At 42.1% G+C, this 18987-nt stretch overlaps 1 protein-coding gene across 1 annotated transcript in view; it reads left to right on the top strand.

Annotated features, from left to right (window-relative positions):
• CRTAP (cartilage associated protein) overlaps nt 1-18987 on the top strand; it is a 146427-nt gene that overhangs the window by 4929 nt on the left and 122511 nt on the right. Inside the window, exons 2-4 of the mRNA XM_059077394.2 lie at nt 1301-1450; nt 8644-8815; nt 16046-16174. Coding sequence (XP_058933377.1) covers nt 1301-1450; nt 8644-8815; nt 16046-16174 — 451 coding nt within the window. The remainder of the gene's footprint in view (nt 1-1300; nt 1451-8643; nt 8816-16045; nt 16175-18987) is intronic.

Genomic DNA, 18987 nt, shown 5'->3' with positions numbered 1-18987 from the left:
ATGGATGTACCTAGACATTGTCATACTGAGTGAAGTAAGTCAAACAAAGAGAAATATCATATGATATCGCTTATATGCAGAATCTAAGAAAAAAAATATAAATGAACTTATTTACAAAAATAATTATATACATTTTAATTATAATTTATTACATACATTACATTATATATTATATAGTGTATAAAATATATTAGTACACATATATACATGAAATAGTAAAGTTACATGTCAACATGTCTATCTGCATGTATTCACCTGTAGACCCATGTATATGATGTGTGTGTGTGTGTGTGTGTGTGTGTGTGTGTGTGTGTGTATCTATATGTATAGATAGAGGAGAGAGAGAGGAAATGAATCCGTTTGGTACAGGTTGGGTCAATTACTTGAAATAAACGGGTCATAAGGAGGCATGTCCCCCCACCAAAAAAAAAAAAGAGGCTCTTGATCAAGGTTACGGGAATAGGGAGGGCTCACCTGCATGTCCAGTACGTAAAGGCAGGGATTCTTTCCCTGTTTTGCTCATTGTTACAGACCCATTTCATAGAACAGTGCCTGGCATGTAGGAGGCTTGCAACAAATATTTGCTGAGTGAATGGATGAGTAAGTGAGGAGGTGGTGGGAATCACTGAGAACAGTGAATCGGAGATTCTGTGAGAGACTCTGGAAAGTATTGATACATCTGTCAAGGTTCTGGCAGAAAACGTGATATAGTCATACTGGGTAGTTGGAGGAACATTTAGTAAAGCAGTTATTTACAAGGGCTAGTGACAGTGAGGTGTGACACTCCCCCACCCAGGCCAGAAGGGGCAAGGGAGAGACCAATTGCTGGAAGCCATAAGGAGAGATATGGGAAGGAGAGACCCCCTTTGAGAGGGGCTGTGACCTTCAGTCAAGGGAGCGACCTTGCAGGGAGGGACCAGGACACTAACAGCCCAGCCTTATTCTCTTCCCTTCCTTCAATCTCCTGCTGGGTTCCTGTTGGGCTCCTGTTGGAGCTCCTCATTGATGAACCCACTGGAAGCTAGGGGCAAGGGAGTCCGCTGTGACAGCCTCCTGGGCAGGGCAGGGTAGGGTGGAGACTGCAGGGTGTAGATCGGGACAGGCACACAAAGGCCATCTACTCACCTGCAGGGAATGAACACTCTTCCAGAGTGGCTGGACCAGGTCTTGCTGGGTCTTGGAAATCACTGAACCCTTAGCTTCCAACATTGTGTAGAAACACAAAGTTGCCGAAGGACTGAACAGACGTTCATGCTCACCACCCATTGAGTAGCTTTTCTCTTTCTTCTTTGTACTTTAGGCAAATAATCTTCCAAAAGCCATTGCAGCTGCTCACACCTTTCTACTGAAGCATCCTGATGATGAAATGATGAAGAGAAACATGGCTTATTACAAGAGCCTGCCCGATGCTGAGGACTACATTAAAGACTTGGAAACCAAGTCGTATGAGGTATATTTGCATTTTTACACAGTGGTTAGTTGCAATGCGAGTTGTCAAAGAAGCGTATCTCAGTGAACATCTATTGACATCAAAGGACCGCTAGTGATTTTTGATGACATTTAATGAATATTATGACAATAGAAATGATTGCCTTTTAACACCTAGTTGATCCATTTAAGAATGCAATTTTACTTTCCATGATGATTTTTTTTTTTCTTTTTGCGGTACGCGGGCCTCTCACTGCTGTGGCCTCTCCCGTTGCGGAGCACAGGCTCCGGACACACAGTCTCAGCGGCCATGGCTCACAGGCCTAGCCGCTCTGCGGCACATGGGATCCTCCCGGACCGGGGCATGAACCCATGCCTCCCGCATTGGCGGCGGACTCGCAACCACTGTGCCACCAGGGAAGCCCCATGATGATTTTTAAAGCCACTTTTAAAAAAAATGCTACATTTTAGAAATATGGTCATGTGATGGTAGAATAAAGATATGTCTTGGAAATCATCTGAAAATGACCAAGAATAGGAGAAACAGAAATATAATTCTCCATTTCTGATGAAGCTAGGAAACATATATTTTTATTTATTTATTTATTTATTTATTTATTTTGCGGTACGCGGGCCTCTCACTGTTGTGGCCTCTCCCGTTGCGGAGCACAGGCTCCGGACACGCAGGCTCAGCAGCCATGGCTCACGGGCCCAGCCGCTCCACGGCATGTGGGATCCTCCTGGACCGGGGCACGAACTTGTGTCCCCTGCTTCGGCAGGCGGACTCTAAACCACTGTGCCACCAGGGAAGCCCAAAACGTATATATTAATACACACACACAACTTTATGTCTTAAGTTGGAAAGGAAATAGAAGCGCTAGGAGGGGGAATTCTGGTGAGAATGAATGAGGACAATAAGAAGAGGAAGAATCTAAGCCCTTTGAGCACTTAACTGTTGTCCGGCCCTGTCGAGCTCGGGCTCTGGGGGTGTGGGTCCCAGTGGAGGGTGGGCAGGGTTGAAAACAGAGGAATGTGTTGAAAGTACCTATGGGAGCCGTTAGATCCTAAGGTCTGACTCCAGGGTTTCCTATCGTGGGACCAGATTTCAAGCTCACTTTTTCACTGGTGGTGACCCTCAAACATAGTGGGTGAAGTCTCTTTCCTGGAGCCCTTCAGTATTCCAGGGAAGAATTCTCCAGCCTTCTGCAGGGCTGGTGGGGTGTCTGTGCTTCTCTACTGGTGTCTGAGAGCCAGTCTGGGGAGAGGGATGGGGTCTCACAGCTGAGTCGGAGACCTTACCTGCTTCCTGGTTTTCAGCCCATGCCTTGACTCAGCTCTGCTATGCCTGCTCCCTGGCCCCTCAGCCTTTATGGGTAGAGTCTCTAGAATAGACCACCAGTCTCTGGCAAGGAGTGGCTTTGGAAGGTGTGGTCCCTTAGGTGAGCAGGTGGGCGCTGGTGGGGGAACCGAGGGTTCCAACAGCTCTGTTCAGACTTTCAGCCCTGCTTTCTGTCCCATGCCTTGTGCCAGCCTCCGTGGTCCCTGGTGCCTGCAGGTGCCTACGAGTATATAGCTCACCTGTTCTGAGGTCCCTTCTCTCTGATAATTCGTTTTTTTTGTCTTTCCAAAAGTTGTTGAAATCTCTCGTCTGCTGCTTGCTCCTTTCCAGTTCTCCCATAAAAGGATTGAAGTCTTTTTACTTTCTTCCCTGTCATTTTTTGGGTAGGGTTTGGGGAGCAGAGTGGAGTGCATGAGGCCAGTGCACTGTGCTTCACTGCAAGCAGCTTCACCCTTCTTGCCCTCTTTGGAGTCCTGCTGTGTGTGGCGGGCTCCCCCTTCCCCACCGTCCCCACCGTGCCCAGGGGCTTCCTCTCTCTGCAGGGCTTTCTTGCTGCTGCCACCCTGCCATTTCTGCAGAGCCAGTGGCCTGGTGTTGCTGCTCTTGTACCCGTCTCCAGGCAAGGCCTCTTCAGCTCTCTGCCTGTCTTGTTTCCAGGGGATGCTGCCTGCCCAGGAGGTATAAGGAGACCCACCTTCTTAACCTGAGGCCTTAAGTTGGGTGAAAATTTCAGGTCCCAGGGGTGACCCTCAAATACCCCCATTCCAGAGCAACTGAAAACAAAACTACAAATGGAGAACCCCATGTGTATTTCAAGGCCTGTCTTGGCCCCTCCAATTTGTCAGGTTTCTGCATGCGTCCAAGATCTCTACTTATTGCTTGTGAAACCAGGCTGCTTCCTCAGCCCTAGTTATTTCTTTTACCTGCTCCAGGCAACAGTTAGCAGAAATTCCTTGACGTTTCCACTATCTGGCACACGGCTGCCCTCCCCAGGAACTTGTACTGATGTGTGGAACTCCTAGTTCATACTTCACTGTTAGGGGGATGGGTATCTGACACTTAAGCTTTATTTTTTCCTTGAATCGATTTTTAGAATCAGTTTTACTGAGGTATAATTTATTTAAAACTTATTTACTAATTTTAAGTGTGTAATTCGATGAGTTTTGTCAAAGGTACCACCACAATCATGATGTAGAATATTTTCTTCTTCCCTAAAAAGTTCCCTCATACCCCTGTGCAGTCCAGGCTTTGCCCTACCCCCTGACTCCTGGCAGCCACTGCTCTGGTTTCTGTCACTAGAGTTTTCTCTTTTTCCTTTATTCAAACTTGATTTTATTATCAAGTGCCTCTTACTTTTTTTTTTTTTAATTAAGATAAGACACACAATACTAAATAGTGATTTGAAAATAATCTGAACGAAAGAGAGAACATGGTATATCTCTCCATCTGTTTGTGTCATCTTTGATTTCTTTCATCAGTGTCTTATAGTTTTCTGAGTACAGGTGTTTTACCTCTTTAGGTAGGTTTATTCCTAGGTATTTTATTCTTTTTGTTGCAGTGGTAAATGGGATTGTTCCCTTAGTTTCTCTTTCTGATTTTTCATCACTAGTGTATAGGAATGCAAGAGACTTCTATGCATTAATTTTGTATCCTGCAACTTTACCAGATTCATTGATTAGCTCTAGTAGTTTTCTGGTGGCATCTTTAGGATTCTCTATGTATAGTATCATGTCATCTGCAAAGAGTGACAGTTTTACTTCTTCTTTTCCAATTTGTATTCCTTTTATTTCTTTTCTTCTCTGATTGCTGTGGCTAGGACTTCCAAAACTATGTTGAATGATAGTGGCGAGAGTGGACATCTTGTCTTGTTCCTGATCTTAGAGGAAATTGCTTTCAGTTTTTCACCATTGAGAATTATGTTTGCTATGGGTTTGTTGTATACAGCCTTTATTATGTTGAGGTAGGTTCCCTCTATGCCCACTTTCTGGAGAGTTTTTATCATAAATGGGTGTTGAATTTTGTCGAAAGCTTTTTCTGCATCTATTGAGATGATCATATGGTTTTTCTCCTTCAGTTTGTGGATATGGTGTATCACATTGATTGATTTGCATATATTGAAGAATCCTTGCATCCCTGAGATAAATCTCACTTGATCATGGTTTGATCCTTTTAATGTGCTGTTGGATTCTGTCTGCTAGTATTTTGTTGAGGATTTTTGCATCTATATTCATCAGTGATATTGGTCTGTAATTTTCTTTTTTTGTAGTATCTTCGTCTGGTTTTTGTATCAGGGTGATGGTGGCCTCGTGGAATGAGTTTGGGAGTGTTCCTTCCTCTGCAATTATTTGGAAGAGTTTGAGAAGGATGGGGTGTTAGCTCTTCTCTAAATGTTTGATAGAATTTACCTGTGAAGCCACCTGGTCCTGGACTTTTGTTTGTTTAAAGATTTTTAATCACAATTTCAATTTCATTACTTGTGATTGGTCTGTTCATATTTTCTATTTCTTCCTGGTTCAGTCTTGGAAGGTTATATCTTTCTAAGAATTTGTCCATTTCTTCCAGCTTGTCTATTTTATTGGCATAGAGTTGCTTGTAGTAGTCTCTTATGATGCTTTGTATTTCTACGGTGCCCACTGTAACTTCTCCTTTTTCATTTCTAATTTTATTGATTTGAGTCCTCTCCCTCTTTTTCTTGATGAGTCTGGCTAAAGGTTTATCAATCTCATTTATCTTCTGAAAGAACCAGCTTTTAGTTTTATTGATCTTTGCTATTGTTTTTTTTGTTTCTATTTCATTTATTTCTGCTCTGATCTTTATGATTTCTTTCCTTCAACTAACTTTGCGTTTTGTTTGTTCTTCTTTCTCTAGTTCCTTTAGGTGTAAGGTTAGATTGTTTATTTGAGATTTTTCATGTTTCTTAAGGTAGGATTGTATTGCTAGAAACATCCCATAGGTTTTAGATCATTGCGTTTTCATTGTCATTTGTCTCTAGGTATTTTTTGATTTCCTCTTTGATTTCTTCGGTGATCTCTTGGTTATTTAGTAACATACTGTTTAGCCTCCATGTGTTTGTATTTTTTACATTTTTTTCCCCTGTAATTTATATCTCATCTCATAGCATTGTGGTTGGAAAAGATGCTTGAAATGATTTCAATTTTCTTAAATTTACCAAGGCTTGATGTGTGACCCAAGATGTGATCTATCCTGGAGAATGTCCTGTGTGCACTTGAGAAGAAAGTGTAATCTGCTGTTTTCAGATGGAATGTCCTATAAATATCAATTAAATCTATCTGGTCTATTCTGTCATTTAAAGCTTGTGTTTCCTTATTAATTTTCTCTCCAGATGATCTGTCCACTGGTGTAAGTGAGGTGTTAAAGTCCCCCACAATTACTGTGTTACTGTCGATTTCCTCTTTTATAGCTGTTAGCATTTGCTTTATGTATTGAGGTGCTCCTATGTTGGGCGCATATATATTTATAATTGTTATATCTTCTTATTGGATTGATCCCTTGATCATTATGTAGTGTTCTTCTTTGTCTCTTGTAACATTCTTTATTTTAAAGTCTATTTTATCTGATATGAGTATTGCTACTCCAGCTTTCTTTTGATTTCCATTTGCATGGAATATCGTTTTCCATCCCCTCACTTTCAGTCTGTATGTGTCCTTAGGTCTGAAGTGGGTCTCTTGTAGACAGCATATATATGGGTCTTGTTTTTGTATCCATTCAGCAAGCCTGTGTCTTTTGATTAGAGCATTTAATCCATTCACATTTAAGGTAATTATCAATATGTATGTTCCTATTACCATTTTCTTAATTGTTTTGGGTTTGTTTTCATAGGTCCTTTTCTTCTCTTGTGTTTCCCACTTAGAAAAGTTTGTTTAGCATTTGTTGTAGAGCTGGTTTGGTGGTGCTGAATTCTCTTAGCTTTTGCTTGTCTGTAAAACTTTTGATTTCTCCATCGAATCTGAATGAGATCCTTGCTGGGTAGAGTAATCTTGGTTGTAGGTTCTTCCCTTTCATCACTTTAAATATATTGTGTCACTCCCTTCTGGCTTGTAGAGTTTCTGCAGAGAAATCAGCTGTTAACCTTATGGGAGTTTCCTTGAATGTTATTTGTCATTTTCACTTGTTGCCTTTAATAATTTTTCTTTGTCTTTACCTTTTGTCAGTTTTGTTACCTTGTGTCTTGGTGTGTTTCTCCCTGGGTTTATCCTGCCTGGGACTCTCTGAGCTTTCTGGACTTGGGTGGCTATTTCCTTTCCCATGTTAGGGAATTTTTTGACTCTAATCTCTTCAAACATTTTCTCAGGTCCTTTCTCTCTCTCTTCTCCTTCTGGGATCCCTATAATGTGAATGTTGTTGCGTTTAATGTTGTCCCAGAGGTCTCTTAGGCTGTCTTTATTTCTTTTCATTCTTTTTTCTTTATTCTGTTCTGCAGCAGCGAATTGCACCATTCTGTCTTCCAGGTCACTTATCCGTTCTTCTGCCTCAGTTATTCTGCTATTGATTCCTTCTGGTGTATTTTTCATTTCAGTTATTTTATTGTTCACCTCTGTTTGTTTGTTCTTTAATTCTTCTAGGTTTTTGTTAAACATTTCTTACATCTTGATCTTTGTCTCCATTCTTTTTCCGAGGTCCTGGGTCATCTTCACTATTATTATTCTGAATTCTTTTTCTGGAATGTTACCTATCTCCACTTCATTTAATTGTTTTTCTGAGGTGTTATCTTGTTCCTTCATCTGGTACATAGTCCTCTGCCTTTTCATTTTGTCTATCTTTCTGTGAATGTGGTTTTCGTTCTGCAGGCTGCAGGATTGTAGTTCTTGCTTTTGCTGTCTGCCCTCTGGTGGATTGCGCCTGCTAGTTTTTGAATTAAACAAAATAAGTGTACCCTTGTGAACAGGGTAGAAAAATCTAGATATAGGTAAGTTACTGATTGGTTTCCTGTTTATAATTAAGAGTGAACATGATTTCTCCAGAGCTAATGATAGTAGACCTTGACGATGGTCTGATTCCTTTCAGGAGGACAGATCTCTCTCCCTTCATGTCTGGACCTTCCTTGGCTTCTCTCTGCTTTTCAGAGCCTGCTTGTTGTTTGTTTGTTTGTTTTTAATTGAAGTATAGTGGATTTACAGTGTTTCAGGTGTATAGCAGAGTGATTCAATTACACATAGAATATATATATGTATTATTTTTCAGATTCTTTTCTATTATAGGTTATTACAAGCTATTGAATATAGTTCCCTGTGCTATACAGTAGGTCCTTGTTGTTTATCTACTTTATATATAGTAGTGTGTATCTGTTAATCCCAAATTCCCAGTTTATCCCTCCCCTACCCCTTTCCCTTTTGATAACCGTAAGTTTGTTTTCCTACTTTGTGAGTCTATTTCTGTTTTGTATACAAGTTCATTTGCATTATTTTTTAGATTCCACATATAAGTGATACCATTTGGTATTTGTCTTTCTCTGTCTGGCTTACTTCACTTAGTATGATAATCTCTAGGTCCATCTATGTTGCTGCAAATGGCATTATTTCACTCTTTTTTATGGCTGAGTAATATTCCATCTTCTTTATCCATGCAACCTGTTGATGGACACTTAGGTTGCTTCCATGTCTTGGCTATTGTAAATAGTGCTGCTATGAACATAGGAGTGCATGTATCTTTTTGAATTAGAGTTTTCTCTGGATATATGCCCAGGAGTGGGGTTGCTGGGTCATATGGTAGCTCTAGTTTTAGTTTTTTGAGGAAGCTCATTACTGTTCTCCATAGTGGCTGTACAAATTTACATTCCCACCGACAGCGTAGGAGGATTCCCTTTTCTCCACACCCTCTCCATCATTTACTATTTGTAGACTTTCTGATGATTCCAGAGCCTATTCATCCGAGCTGTGCGGGGATACAACAGTGAGAACTGGAGGACATGCATCACGGACATGGAGCTGGCCCTTCCTGACTTCTTCAAGGCCTTTTATGAGTGTCTCGCTTCCTGTGAGGGCTCCCGGGAGATCAAGGACTTCAAGGATTTCTATCTTTCCATAGCAGGTTAGTGGTGGGTTGTGTCCTCGACATAAACGGCATAGCTGCCCCTGTGGGTTCTACATGCCTTCTAGGTACTTGAGTGGCCTCTGAGGAACTTTTGAGCTTAAGTAAGAGAGGGTAACTGGTGTGGCTGACACATGTATGGATCAGCCTCTGATTTGGCGGGAGCTTCTGGAGAAACAGTAAGTATGGTGTCTAGATACAGGCCAGCAGAGAAGGTCTGCCTCATCAGCCCTACATGATTACAGATTCCCACAGGCTTTTGGAAAAATAAAAATGGGCCCCAAAGCAACTCATGCCTCACCTTAGGGAGATAACTTTGATTAATGCAATTTTTCAGCACACATCAAGGTAAAATGAAGAGTATAATGAACCTCTAATTAGTCATCACTAAGATAACTTTTGGGAAAAAAATTTTCTGACTATAAAATAATTCATGCTTATTATAGGACGTTTAGAAAACACAGAAAAGAATGAAGAAAATTGAGGACTTCCCTGGCAGTCCAGTGGTTAAGACTCTGTGCTTCCACTGCAGGGGTCATGGCTTGGATCCCTGGTTGGGAAACTAAGATTCCCACATGCCTCACGGTGCAGCCAAAAAAAATTGAAAACACATAAATAGCCCTAGGGTTTCTCCTTAACCAGTAGTGGGCAGCAATGCTCCAGAGAATGGGAAATGGCCAAGAGATGTCCCTAAGTGGTTTGGGAACACGGATCCTCAAACTGCACCTTGCAGGAAGGGGACCCAGGTCAGATAGGTCTGAGATTGGCCTGAGCACCGTCTGCCTCTTGGAGTCTGTGTGCCTTGTGATGGTTAATGGCTCCCAGAAACCCTGGGGTAGGCAGCTCTTTTACAGTTATTGAATCCAGGTTGGTTTTTGTTTTTGTTTTTTAATCACTGTTTTGCTCATGGATCTCTTTTTCCACAGAGTACCTTTATTTTTCTTAACAAAACTTTATTGTGGAAAATTTCAAGCATATACAAAAAATAGAAGAGTGTAAAGAAACCCCATGTTGCCATGATGCAGCTTCACTATTGTCAACTCAGGGTCAACTGGGTGTCATCTAATTCCCACCCACTTACCTCTCATGTTATTATTATTATTTTAAAAAAATTTGTTTATTTATTTGGCTGTGCCAGGTCTTAGTTGTGGCACGCAGGATCTTCGCTGCAGCATGTGGGATTTAGTTCCCTGACCAGAGATCGAATCCGGGGCACCTGCATCAGGAGCTCGGCATCTTTTTTTGTGTGTGTGTGCGGTACGCGGGCCTCTCACTGTTGTGGTCTCTCCCGTTGCGGAGCACAGGCTCCAGACGCGCAGCCTCAGCGGCCATGGCTCACGGGCCCAGCCGCTCTGCGGCATATGGGATCTTCCCGGACCGGGGCACGAACCCGTGTCCCCTGCATCAGCAGGTGGACTCTCAACCACTGCACCACCAGGGAAGCCCTAGAGCTTGGAGTCTTAACCACTGGACCACCAGGGAAGTCCCTCATGTTATTTTGAAGCAAATCCCAGATGTTGTATCACTTCATTTGTAATGTTTCAGTAGGTACCTCTAAAAGATAAGAACTCTTTTTTTTTTCAACCACTGAACCATTACACCTAAAAGAATTTTAACAACAGTTCCTTGATCTCAGCATCAAATATCCAGTGTCCCAGTCATCTCAGAAATGTCATAAATGTGTGTTCCTTAAATTTACAATTTGCTGGGTTTTTTTTCTTTCTTTTTTTTTTTTTTCTTTTTGGCCCCACTGCGCAACTTGTGGGATCTTAGTTACCCGACCAGGGATTGAACCCGGGCCCCCAGAAGTCAAAGTGTGGAGTCCTAACCACTGGACTGCCAGGGAATTCCCAATTTAGTGGTTTGAATCATGTTCAAAATAAGTTCCACACATGCATTTGGTTATCTTCTTAAATTTTTATTTTGAACAAAACTTTATTATTTTAACCGTGTGTTAGTGTACAGTTCCATGGCAGTAAGTATATTCACATTGTTGTGCAGCCATCACCACCATCCATCCCCAGAACTTTTTCATCTTCCCAAACTGAAACTCTGTACTCATTAAACACTAACTCCCCATCCTTCTTCCCAGTCCCTAGCAACCACCGTTCTTTCTGTCTCTATGAATTTGATTACTCTGGGTACCACATATAAGCAGAATCATACAGTATTAGTCCTGTTATGACTGGCCTATTTCACTTAGCATAATGTCCTCAAGGTTCATCCCTATTCTAGCAAATTGGTTATCTTTTATTTTTTTAATTTTTAAAAAATTATTGTTTATTTATTTATTTTTGGCTGTTTTGGGTCTTCGTTGCTTTGCGTGGGCTTTCTCTAGTTGTGATGAGCGGGGGCTACTCTTTGTTGCAGTGCACGGGCTTCTCATTGCAGTGGCTCCTCTTGCTGAGGAGCATGGGCTCACGCATGTGGGCTTCAGTAGTTGTGGCTCGCAGGCTCTGGAGCACAGGCTCAGTAGTTGTGGCGCACAGGCTCAGTTGCTCCGTGGCATGTGGGATCTTCCTGGACCAGAGCTCGAACCCATTTCCCCTGCATTGGCAGGCGAATTCTTAACCACTATGCCACCAGGGAAGCCCCTGGTTATCTTTTCAATCTCTTAATCTATAAATCCTCCCACCATTTCTTTTTTTTCTCCTTGTTATTGCAGAAACTGTGTTGTTTGTCCTATAGAGATTCCCACAGTCTGGATTTTGCTGGTTGTATCCTGTAGTCCTCTGTCCTCTGTAGTTTTTTTTTAAGCCCTTTTTTTTTTTAACCCCTCCATGCAGCTTGGGGAATCTTAGTTCCCTGACCAGGGATTGAACCCTCGCCCTCGGCAGTGAAAGTGAGGAGTCCTAACCACTGAACCACTGGGGAATTCCCTCTTTCACTTTTTATTTGTATACTTTTTTCTTACAGTGAAAATCTTACTTCTGTATAATGTAGAATATTTATTTATTTGCTTTACTTACAATGAACATAATATGGTCTCAAATGTATCATACCAATATAAATATTAACAATAAAACTTCTGAGTGACATTTGCGATGTCTTTGAAGTTCTTTTAGTCCTTAGATCTGTGCTGTCCAGCATGGTAGCCACCAGCTGATCGTGGCTACTGAAAACTTGAATGGTGACTGGTCCAATCTGAGATGTGCTCTGAGTATAATGTAGATACTGTATTTTGCAGAATTAGTACCAAAAAAAGGATAATTAATATCTCATGAATAATTTTTTATATTGATTACATGTTGAAATGATAATATTTTGGACATTTCTGGGTTAAAAAAATGTTATTAATATTAATGTCACTTGTTTCTTTTTAGTTGTTTTTTTTTAATGTTGCACTAGAAAATTAACAATTATATATGTGGCTCACATTGTATTTCTATTAGACTGTGCTGCCTTACACTGTATCCCACTAAGAATATTCAGTTACTGTGATCTGTTCTTTTCTCTTTGTGGTACCAATTGGATATACATCTAGGTTTATTTTCATGTGTTTTCAATCTGGAGGCTTACTTGATTTTTCCTTTTTATTGTTTAGTGTTTTTTTTTTGAATATATAGAATATTCATGTTTGAGTGAAAAGTATTTTAAAAAGTCACACTCAGGGCTTCCCTGGTGGCGCAGTGGTTGGGAGTCTGCCTGCCGATGCAGGGGACACGGGTTCGTGCCCCGGTCCGGGAAGATCCCACATGCCGCGAAGCGGCTGGGCCCGTGAGCCATGGCCGCTGAGCCTGTGCTCCGCAACGGGAGAGGCCACAACAGTGAGAGGCCCGTGTACCACACACACACACACACACACACACACACACACACACACACACACACAGAAACTGACTTGAATAAAGGTAATTAAAAAAAAAAAAAGTCACAAACTCAGAGAAGTCTTGCTTCCATCCACATCTCTCCTATTCATCTCACTCACCCCCAAAGGTAACCTTTCTTTATTTGTTTCTTTTTCTTTTTTTTTTTTTTGCGGTACGCGGGCTTCTCACTTCTCACTGCTGTGGCCTCTCCCGTTGCGGGGCACAGGCTCCGGACGTGCAGGCTCAGTGGCCACGGCTCATGGGCCCAGCCGCTCCGCGTCATGTGGGATCTTCCCGGACTGGGGCACGAACCCGTGTCCCCTGCATCGGCAGGCGGATTCTCAACCACTGCGCCACCAGGGAAGTCCTATTTGTTTCTTTGATATAACTTAGATAGATAGATATTTAGGGATTTTTTTTAGTTTTATTTTAAAATACAGTTGACCCTTGAACACTGGAAAGCACCTTAACCAAATGCTTAAAAATTAATGTCACCAGGACTTCCCTGGTGGTCCAGTGGTTAAGAATCCACCTTCCAATGCAGGGGATGCGGGTTCGATCCCCGGTCAGGGAACTGAGATCCCACATGCCGCAGGGCAACTAAACCTGTGAGGGGCACTGACCCTCAGTGCTGTTGAAGATCCGAGTATGACTTAATAGTTTGTCCACCATGTCCTTTGTTCTTCTGTATCCATAATTCCTCCGAATTCGTGGTTCTACATCCAGGGATTCAACCAACCGAGAATCGTATGGTACAGTAGTATTTACTATTGAAAAAAATCTGCATGTAAGTGGACCTATGCAGTTCAAACCGTGTTGTTCAAGGGTCAACTGTAATTTCAAAGCTGTAGAGAAGTTCCAAAAGTAGTACAAAGAGCTCTCACATACTCCTTACCCAGATTCACCAATTTTTGACCTTGTGCACATTTACTATCATTCTCTCTGTATGTGTGTGTATATAGTTATTTTTATTTCAGGACATTTTGAGAGTAGGTTGAGGACATCACGACGCTTTACCCCATAATCCTTCAGCGTATTTCCTAAGAACAATAATCTCTACATATCCACAGGATAGTTATTAAATTCAGGCAACTTAACATCGATACAATACATTTTTTTGGCCATACGGCATGTGGGATCTTAGTTCTCCGACCAGGGATCGAACCCGGGCACCCTGCAGTGGAAGCTCAGAGTCCTAACCACTGGACTGCCAGGGAAGTCCCAACATCAATACAATACTTTTATCCAATCTACAGTCCATATTCCAATTTTGTCAATTGTCACGATAACGTCCTTTCTAGCAACTTTTTTCCCTGGTTCAAGATCTTGTCCAGGATCACATTTCCTATTTATTTGTCATATTTCTTTTTTGTTTTGGCGGCATCAGGTCTTAGTTGTAGCACACGGGATCTTTGTTGAGGAATGCTTATCTTTTGTCGTGGAGCGGGCTCTTCGTTGTGGCACTTGGGCTTCTCTCTAGCTGTGGTGTGCGGGTTTTCTCTCTCTAGTTGTGGCACCTGGGCTCTAGAGCGTGTGGGCTCAGTAGTTGCAACACACGGGCTCTCTCGTTGAGGTGCGTGAGCTCAGTAGTTGTGGCGCACAGGCTTAGTTGCCCCACAGCATGTGGGATCTTACTTCCCTGACCAGGGATCAAACCCGCGTCCCCTGCATTGGAAGGCAGATTTTTTACCACTGGACCACCGGGGAAGTGGTGACATTAAGTTTTAAACATTTGGTTGAGGTGCTTTCCAGTTTCTCCACGATATAATTACTGTTTTTCCTTTTTAAATTAATAATTTGTGGACAGGTGCTTCCAGACTAGGACAACTTGCTGTCCATCAAGCTCTGCCCCCCTCCCCACCCTACCCCACTGATTTAGCACACTGTTGAGAATTCTTGCCTGAATCATTTTTTTCTATAAAGGTGTGAATATAAAACTACTTTCCCTAGGGATTTCCCTGGTGGTCTAGTGGTTAAGACTTCATGCTTCCACTGCACTGGGCGGGGATTTGATCTCTGGTTGGGGAACTAAGATCCCACATGCTGCACAATGCGGCCAAAAAAAAAAGAAAAAGAAAAAAAAAAACTACTTTCCCTTTATTTTTGTGTCTGCTTCTTTCATACAGAATAGGTACCATACGTTAAACACTATTGTATTTTATGCTTTTTCCACTTAACAATATATCCTAACTAGTGTGTAGGGATTGTGTCATTCTTTTTACTACTGCCAAGTGCTCCACTGAGGGTTGGGGGAGTAATGTACTACAGTTTATTCAACTATCTGATATTTGGGCTGTTCCAATCTTTTGCTATTACATCTAATACTGCAATGGGGAATTTTAGTGGGTTGTTGTTTGCTAAGTATGGAAGTGTGTTTGCAAAGTCAACATCAGTGGGATTGATAGTTCAGAGTAAAGGTTTACATAAATTATTTGGTATTTTAAGGTACCATTTTGCATTCCTACCGGCAATGTAGGAGAGTACCTGTTCCTCCACAGTCTTGCTTGCAAAATGTGTATCATCATGCTGGAGTCTTTCGCTTCTGGCTGCGTGAAAGGAGAAAACGGAGGGGCCGAGGGTCACCTGGGACGTTGTTAGGGACCAGCCCCAGAAGTAGTATTCACCAGTTGTTACTGTCCACATTTCAAGGCTCACTTAGTCACATGGCCCCAACCTAACTGCAAAGGAGGCTGGGAAATGTAGTCTTTGACATCTTTCTATGCGACTATATTTAGGTATTTTTAAGAATTTATTTTATTTTATTTTATTTATTTATTTGGCTGCACCAGGTCTTAGTTGCGGCACTCAGGATCTTTAGTTGTGGCATGAGAACTCTTAGTTGCGGCATGCATATGGGATCTAGTTGCCTGACAAGGGATCGAACCTGTGTCCCCTGCAGTGGAAGCGCAGAGTCCTAACCACTGGACCGCCAGGGAATTACCGAGAATATCTGTATTTTAACTTTTGATAAATTTTGCCAAATTGTACTCCAAAACATTTGTTCCTATTTTGCTCCTACCAACAGAACATGAGAGCATGAGTCTCACTATTCTCTTCCTGTCACTGGACATCATCAAATTTTAAACATTTTGCCAATGTAATAGCTTACATTATTTTAGGTTGAATTGTATTTCTTAATTTCAAATGTGGTTAAGATCTTTTCACAATGTTTATTAGCCCTTTTCATAATTTCTATTAACATCCTTTTGGCTATTTTTATAGTGGACATTTGTCTTTTTCTTATTGATTTGGAAAACTTTGTGCATGAAAGATTTTAGCCCTTTATCATAAGTGTTGTGAATATTTTACTTTTATCATTTTATCATTTTTACCTTTTACCTTGATCTTTTGGGGCAGTGGGGCAGAAGTGGCATTAAGAAAATAATGGATACACTGCCTGAAAATTTGTGTGTTCTTTCAGATCATTATGTGGAAGTTCTGGAATGCAAAATACAGTGTGAAGAGAACCTCACCCCAGTTATAGGAGGATATCCAGTCGAGAAATTTGTGGCTACCATGTATCATTATTTGCAGTTTGCTTATTATAAATGTAAGTAATCATTTTCTAGGAGATCTGAGCAAGGTACTACGACTTAGCTTCCACATCTGTAGAGAGTACTAACCTCCTAAGATTGTTGTGCGGATTAAATGAGTTGATAGACGTGGAATGCTTAGGAAATTCACACACTGGCACATGGCAAACTCTATATAAACTGTTTTCTTGGTTGTTGTTGTTGTTTTGGCTGCTCTGCGTGGCATGCGGGATCTTAGTTCCCCGACCAGGGATCGAACCCATGCCCCCTTGCAGTGGAGGCACGGAGTCCTAACCAATGGACCACCAGGCAAGTCCCTTTTTTCTTTTTTTAAAAAAAATCATTATTTCCCTTCTTCCACATCATTGGCTTTACTTTTCAGACTCTTAGAATGTCATTGCAGTTGGTCCTGCCTTGGCCTGAAATTGGAGTTTATCAATCAGAACCTTCCAGGTGGACAAAGGGGACACATGGGAGAAAGAAAGGAACTTGGAGTTCAGACTTCAGAGCCTGAATTTCCTGGCTTTCCCCCCTCTCCCCGTAGCCAAGATTGCTGGGTGCCACTCGTGTGAGCAGTGTGTACCTTGGCAGTTCAGTGACAAGCACGGGACGTTACTAGGGTCATTTGCAGTAGCAACAACACGACCCTCCTGATGAAATGTCTGGGTCCACTGGCAGGTGTCTGGCTAGCTTCCGCAAGGCTGCCCTTCAAACTCAGGGGCGGCTGGTCTTGGGAACTCAGGGATGTCCTGGAGGAGTGTCAGGTGACCTTGTCTGCCACAGCCCCCCTTCCCCGCTGTGTCCATCCTGTTCTTTGTTGGGTTCCCTCTGCCTCAGCAGCCACCTAACCTGCCTACCTTTTAATCCCATCTCATCTCCTCTCCAGGACACACTGAAGGCCTTGCCTGCTGAAGGTTAAAAAAGGGAAAAAAAGAAAAGAAAAATATTTTCCTTCTCTCCCCCTCTCTCTCTTTTTAGTTTTTAAATTAAAAATATTTAAACTTTTGCTGTTAATCAAGATGGCTTCTTTGTTCCTGAAAAGTCTCTGATACTGACATTTATACCATGTTTTTCTGAGGAAGGTAACTGGCCTCTCTCAGCAGTGAACCTGATCTTAGAGCAGCCTGAACCTCATCTAAGGATACAATGAAATGTCCTGAAATGTTCCTTGGTTGGGACATTTCTGAGATCAAGAGGAGGTTGAGGTGTGTTTTTAACAGGTGTCCTTCCCAGAAGTCCCCTTTTGTGGAGGGAAGGATGAGATTTTATTTGCCACTATCACCCCAGTGTGAGCTATCTGGTATAAAGGATTATTTAGCATAGAGGACAGAGTCTAGTTCTATATAATGTGTGAACATGCTTTCCTATGAGGCAGCACTGAGCTCCCAGCATGGTGCCAGCAAATATTTATTGACCACATTCTAGTGTGGAGGGGACAGTTTTCCACTAGGCAGTGTCTTTGCTTATGAAGAGCCCTCTTTTCTATAGCTGATTTAATGTAAGTGCTTTTTTTCGAAAAGACTTATAAGAGAAGCTTATTGCAGTGAACCAAACATCTCAGAGATGTACAGAGAAACATCAAAAGCGAACAGCCCATCTCCATCCCCCTCCCTGCTCTCCCCCAACCCCAGTGTTAACTGTAGGCTTATATTCAGCCACACGTGGAAGGACCCTGTTTTAATGAGAATTATAAAAAAATTATGTACATGTTTTATTTAACTTCTGGAAATTTAAAAACATATATTGGGGGCTTCCCTGGTGGCACAGTGGATAAGAATCCGCCTGCCAATGCAGGGGACATGGGTTCAAGCCCTGGTCCGGGAAGATCCCACATGCCGCGGAGCAACTAAGCCTGGGCAACACAACTACTGAGCCTGCGCTCTAGAGCCCACGAGCCACGACTACAGAACCGGCGTGCCACAACTACTGAAGCCCACACGCCTAGAGCCCACGCTCCGCAACAAGAGAAACCACTGCAGTGAGAAGCCTGCGCACCTCAACGAAAAGTAGCCCCCTGTTGGCCTCAAGTAGAAAAAGAGTGTGTGCAGCAGAGAAGACCCAACACAGCCAAAAATAAATAAATAAATAAACTAATTTTTTTAAAAAAGGTAATTAAGAAAAACCAACAACATATGTTGGAGCGGTTGGTGTAATGAACACTAGGGTGCCCATCACCCAGTTTCAACTCTTATCAACACATTGCTGATCTTGGATTCAGTTTATAGATGTTCTGTTGGAAGAAAATATAGCCCGTGTTTTTCTTTCATTTTCATGAGAAGCTGTGCTGACACTTCACTAAACTACCCCGTGAATGGACATTGAAACATGGATCATCCAGCCACTAAGAAGGCTTGGTTCATTGGGAACATGCGAGAACACTGGAGTTTAGAGGTGTTCTGGACACTTCCAGGCCCTGGAAGCTCACTGGTCAATCCTCTGAAATCCCGACTAACTCTAAAAACCAACCAGAATATCAGAAACTGTGGCAAAGACATAATGGATAAAAAACCAAAACTTTCAGCTTTTCTTGCTGCCCCCCAAGAAATCTTTGCTTTCTGGATTACAGGTAAACAGTGTGAGTAAAATTTACGTCTTGAAATTGGCCTCTTGAATCCTCTTGGCCCTGTTTTGAATTCTTTTTCAATCACCTACCCCAGGACGTTTCTTGAGGACGGGTGTCATTTCCAACCCCACAGGCCTTGTGACTAGGAAGTGCCCATAAGCCGCGGTTTTAAAGTTGTTGTTATGGGAAACGGCCACAAGGCGGCAGCATTTCTTCGTGCCCAACTTGGATACTTGGGTAACCGGAACCTAAGGAAAATCATGTTCC

This window comes from Kogia breviceps, chromosome 10, assembly GCF_026419965.1.
Source record: "Kogia breviceps isolate mKogBre1 chromosome 10, mKogBre1 haplotype 1, whole genome shotgun sequence".
NCBI classification, from domain to species: Eukaryota; Metazoa; Chordata; class Mammalia; order Artiodactyla; family Physeteridae; genus Kogia; species Kogia breviceps.
Note: the sequence above shows the minus strand (reverse complement) of the source record. Positions and strands in the feature narration are given on the sequence as shown.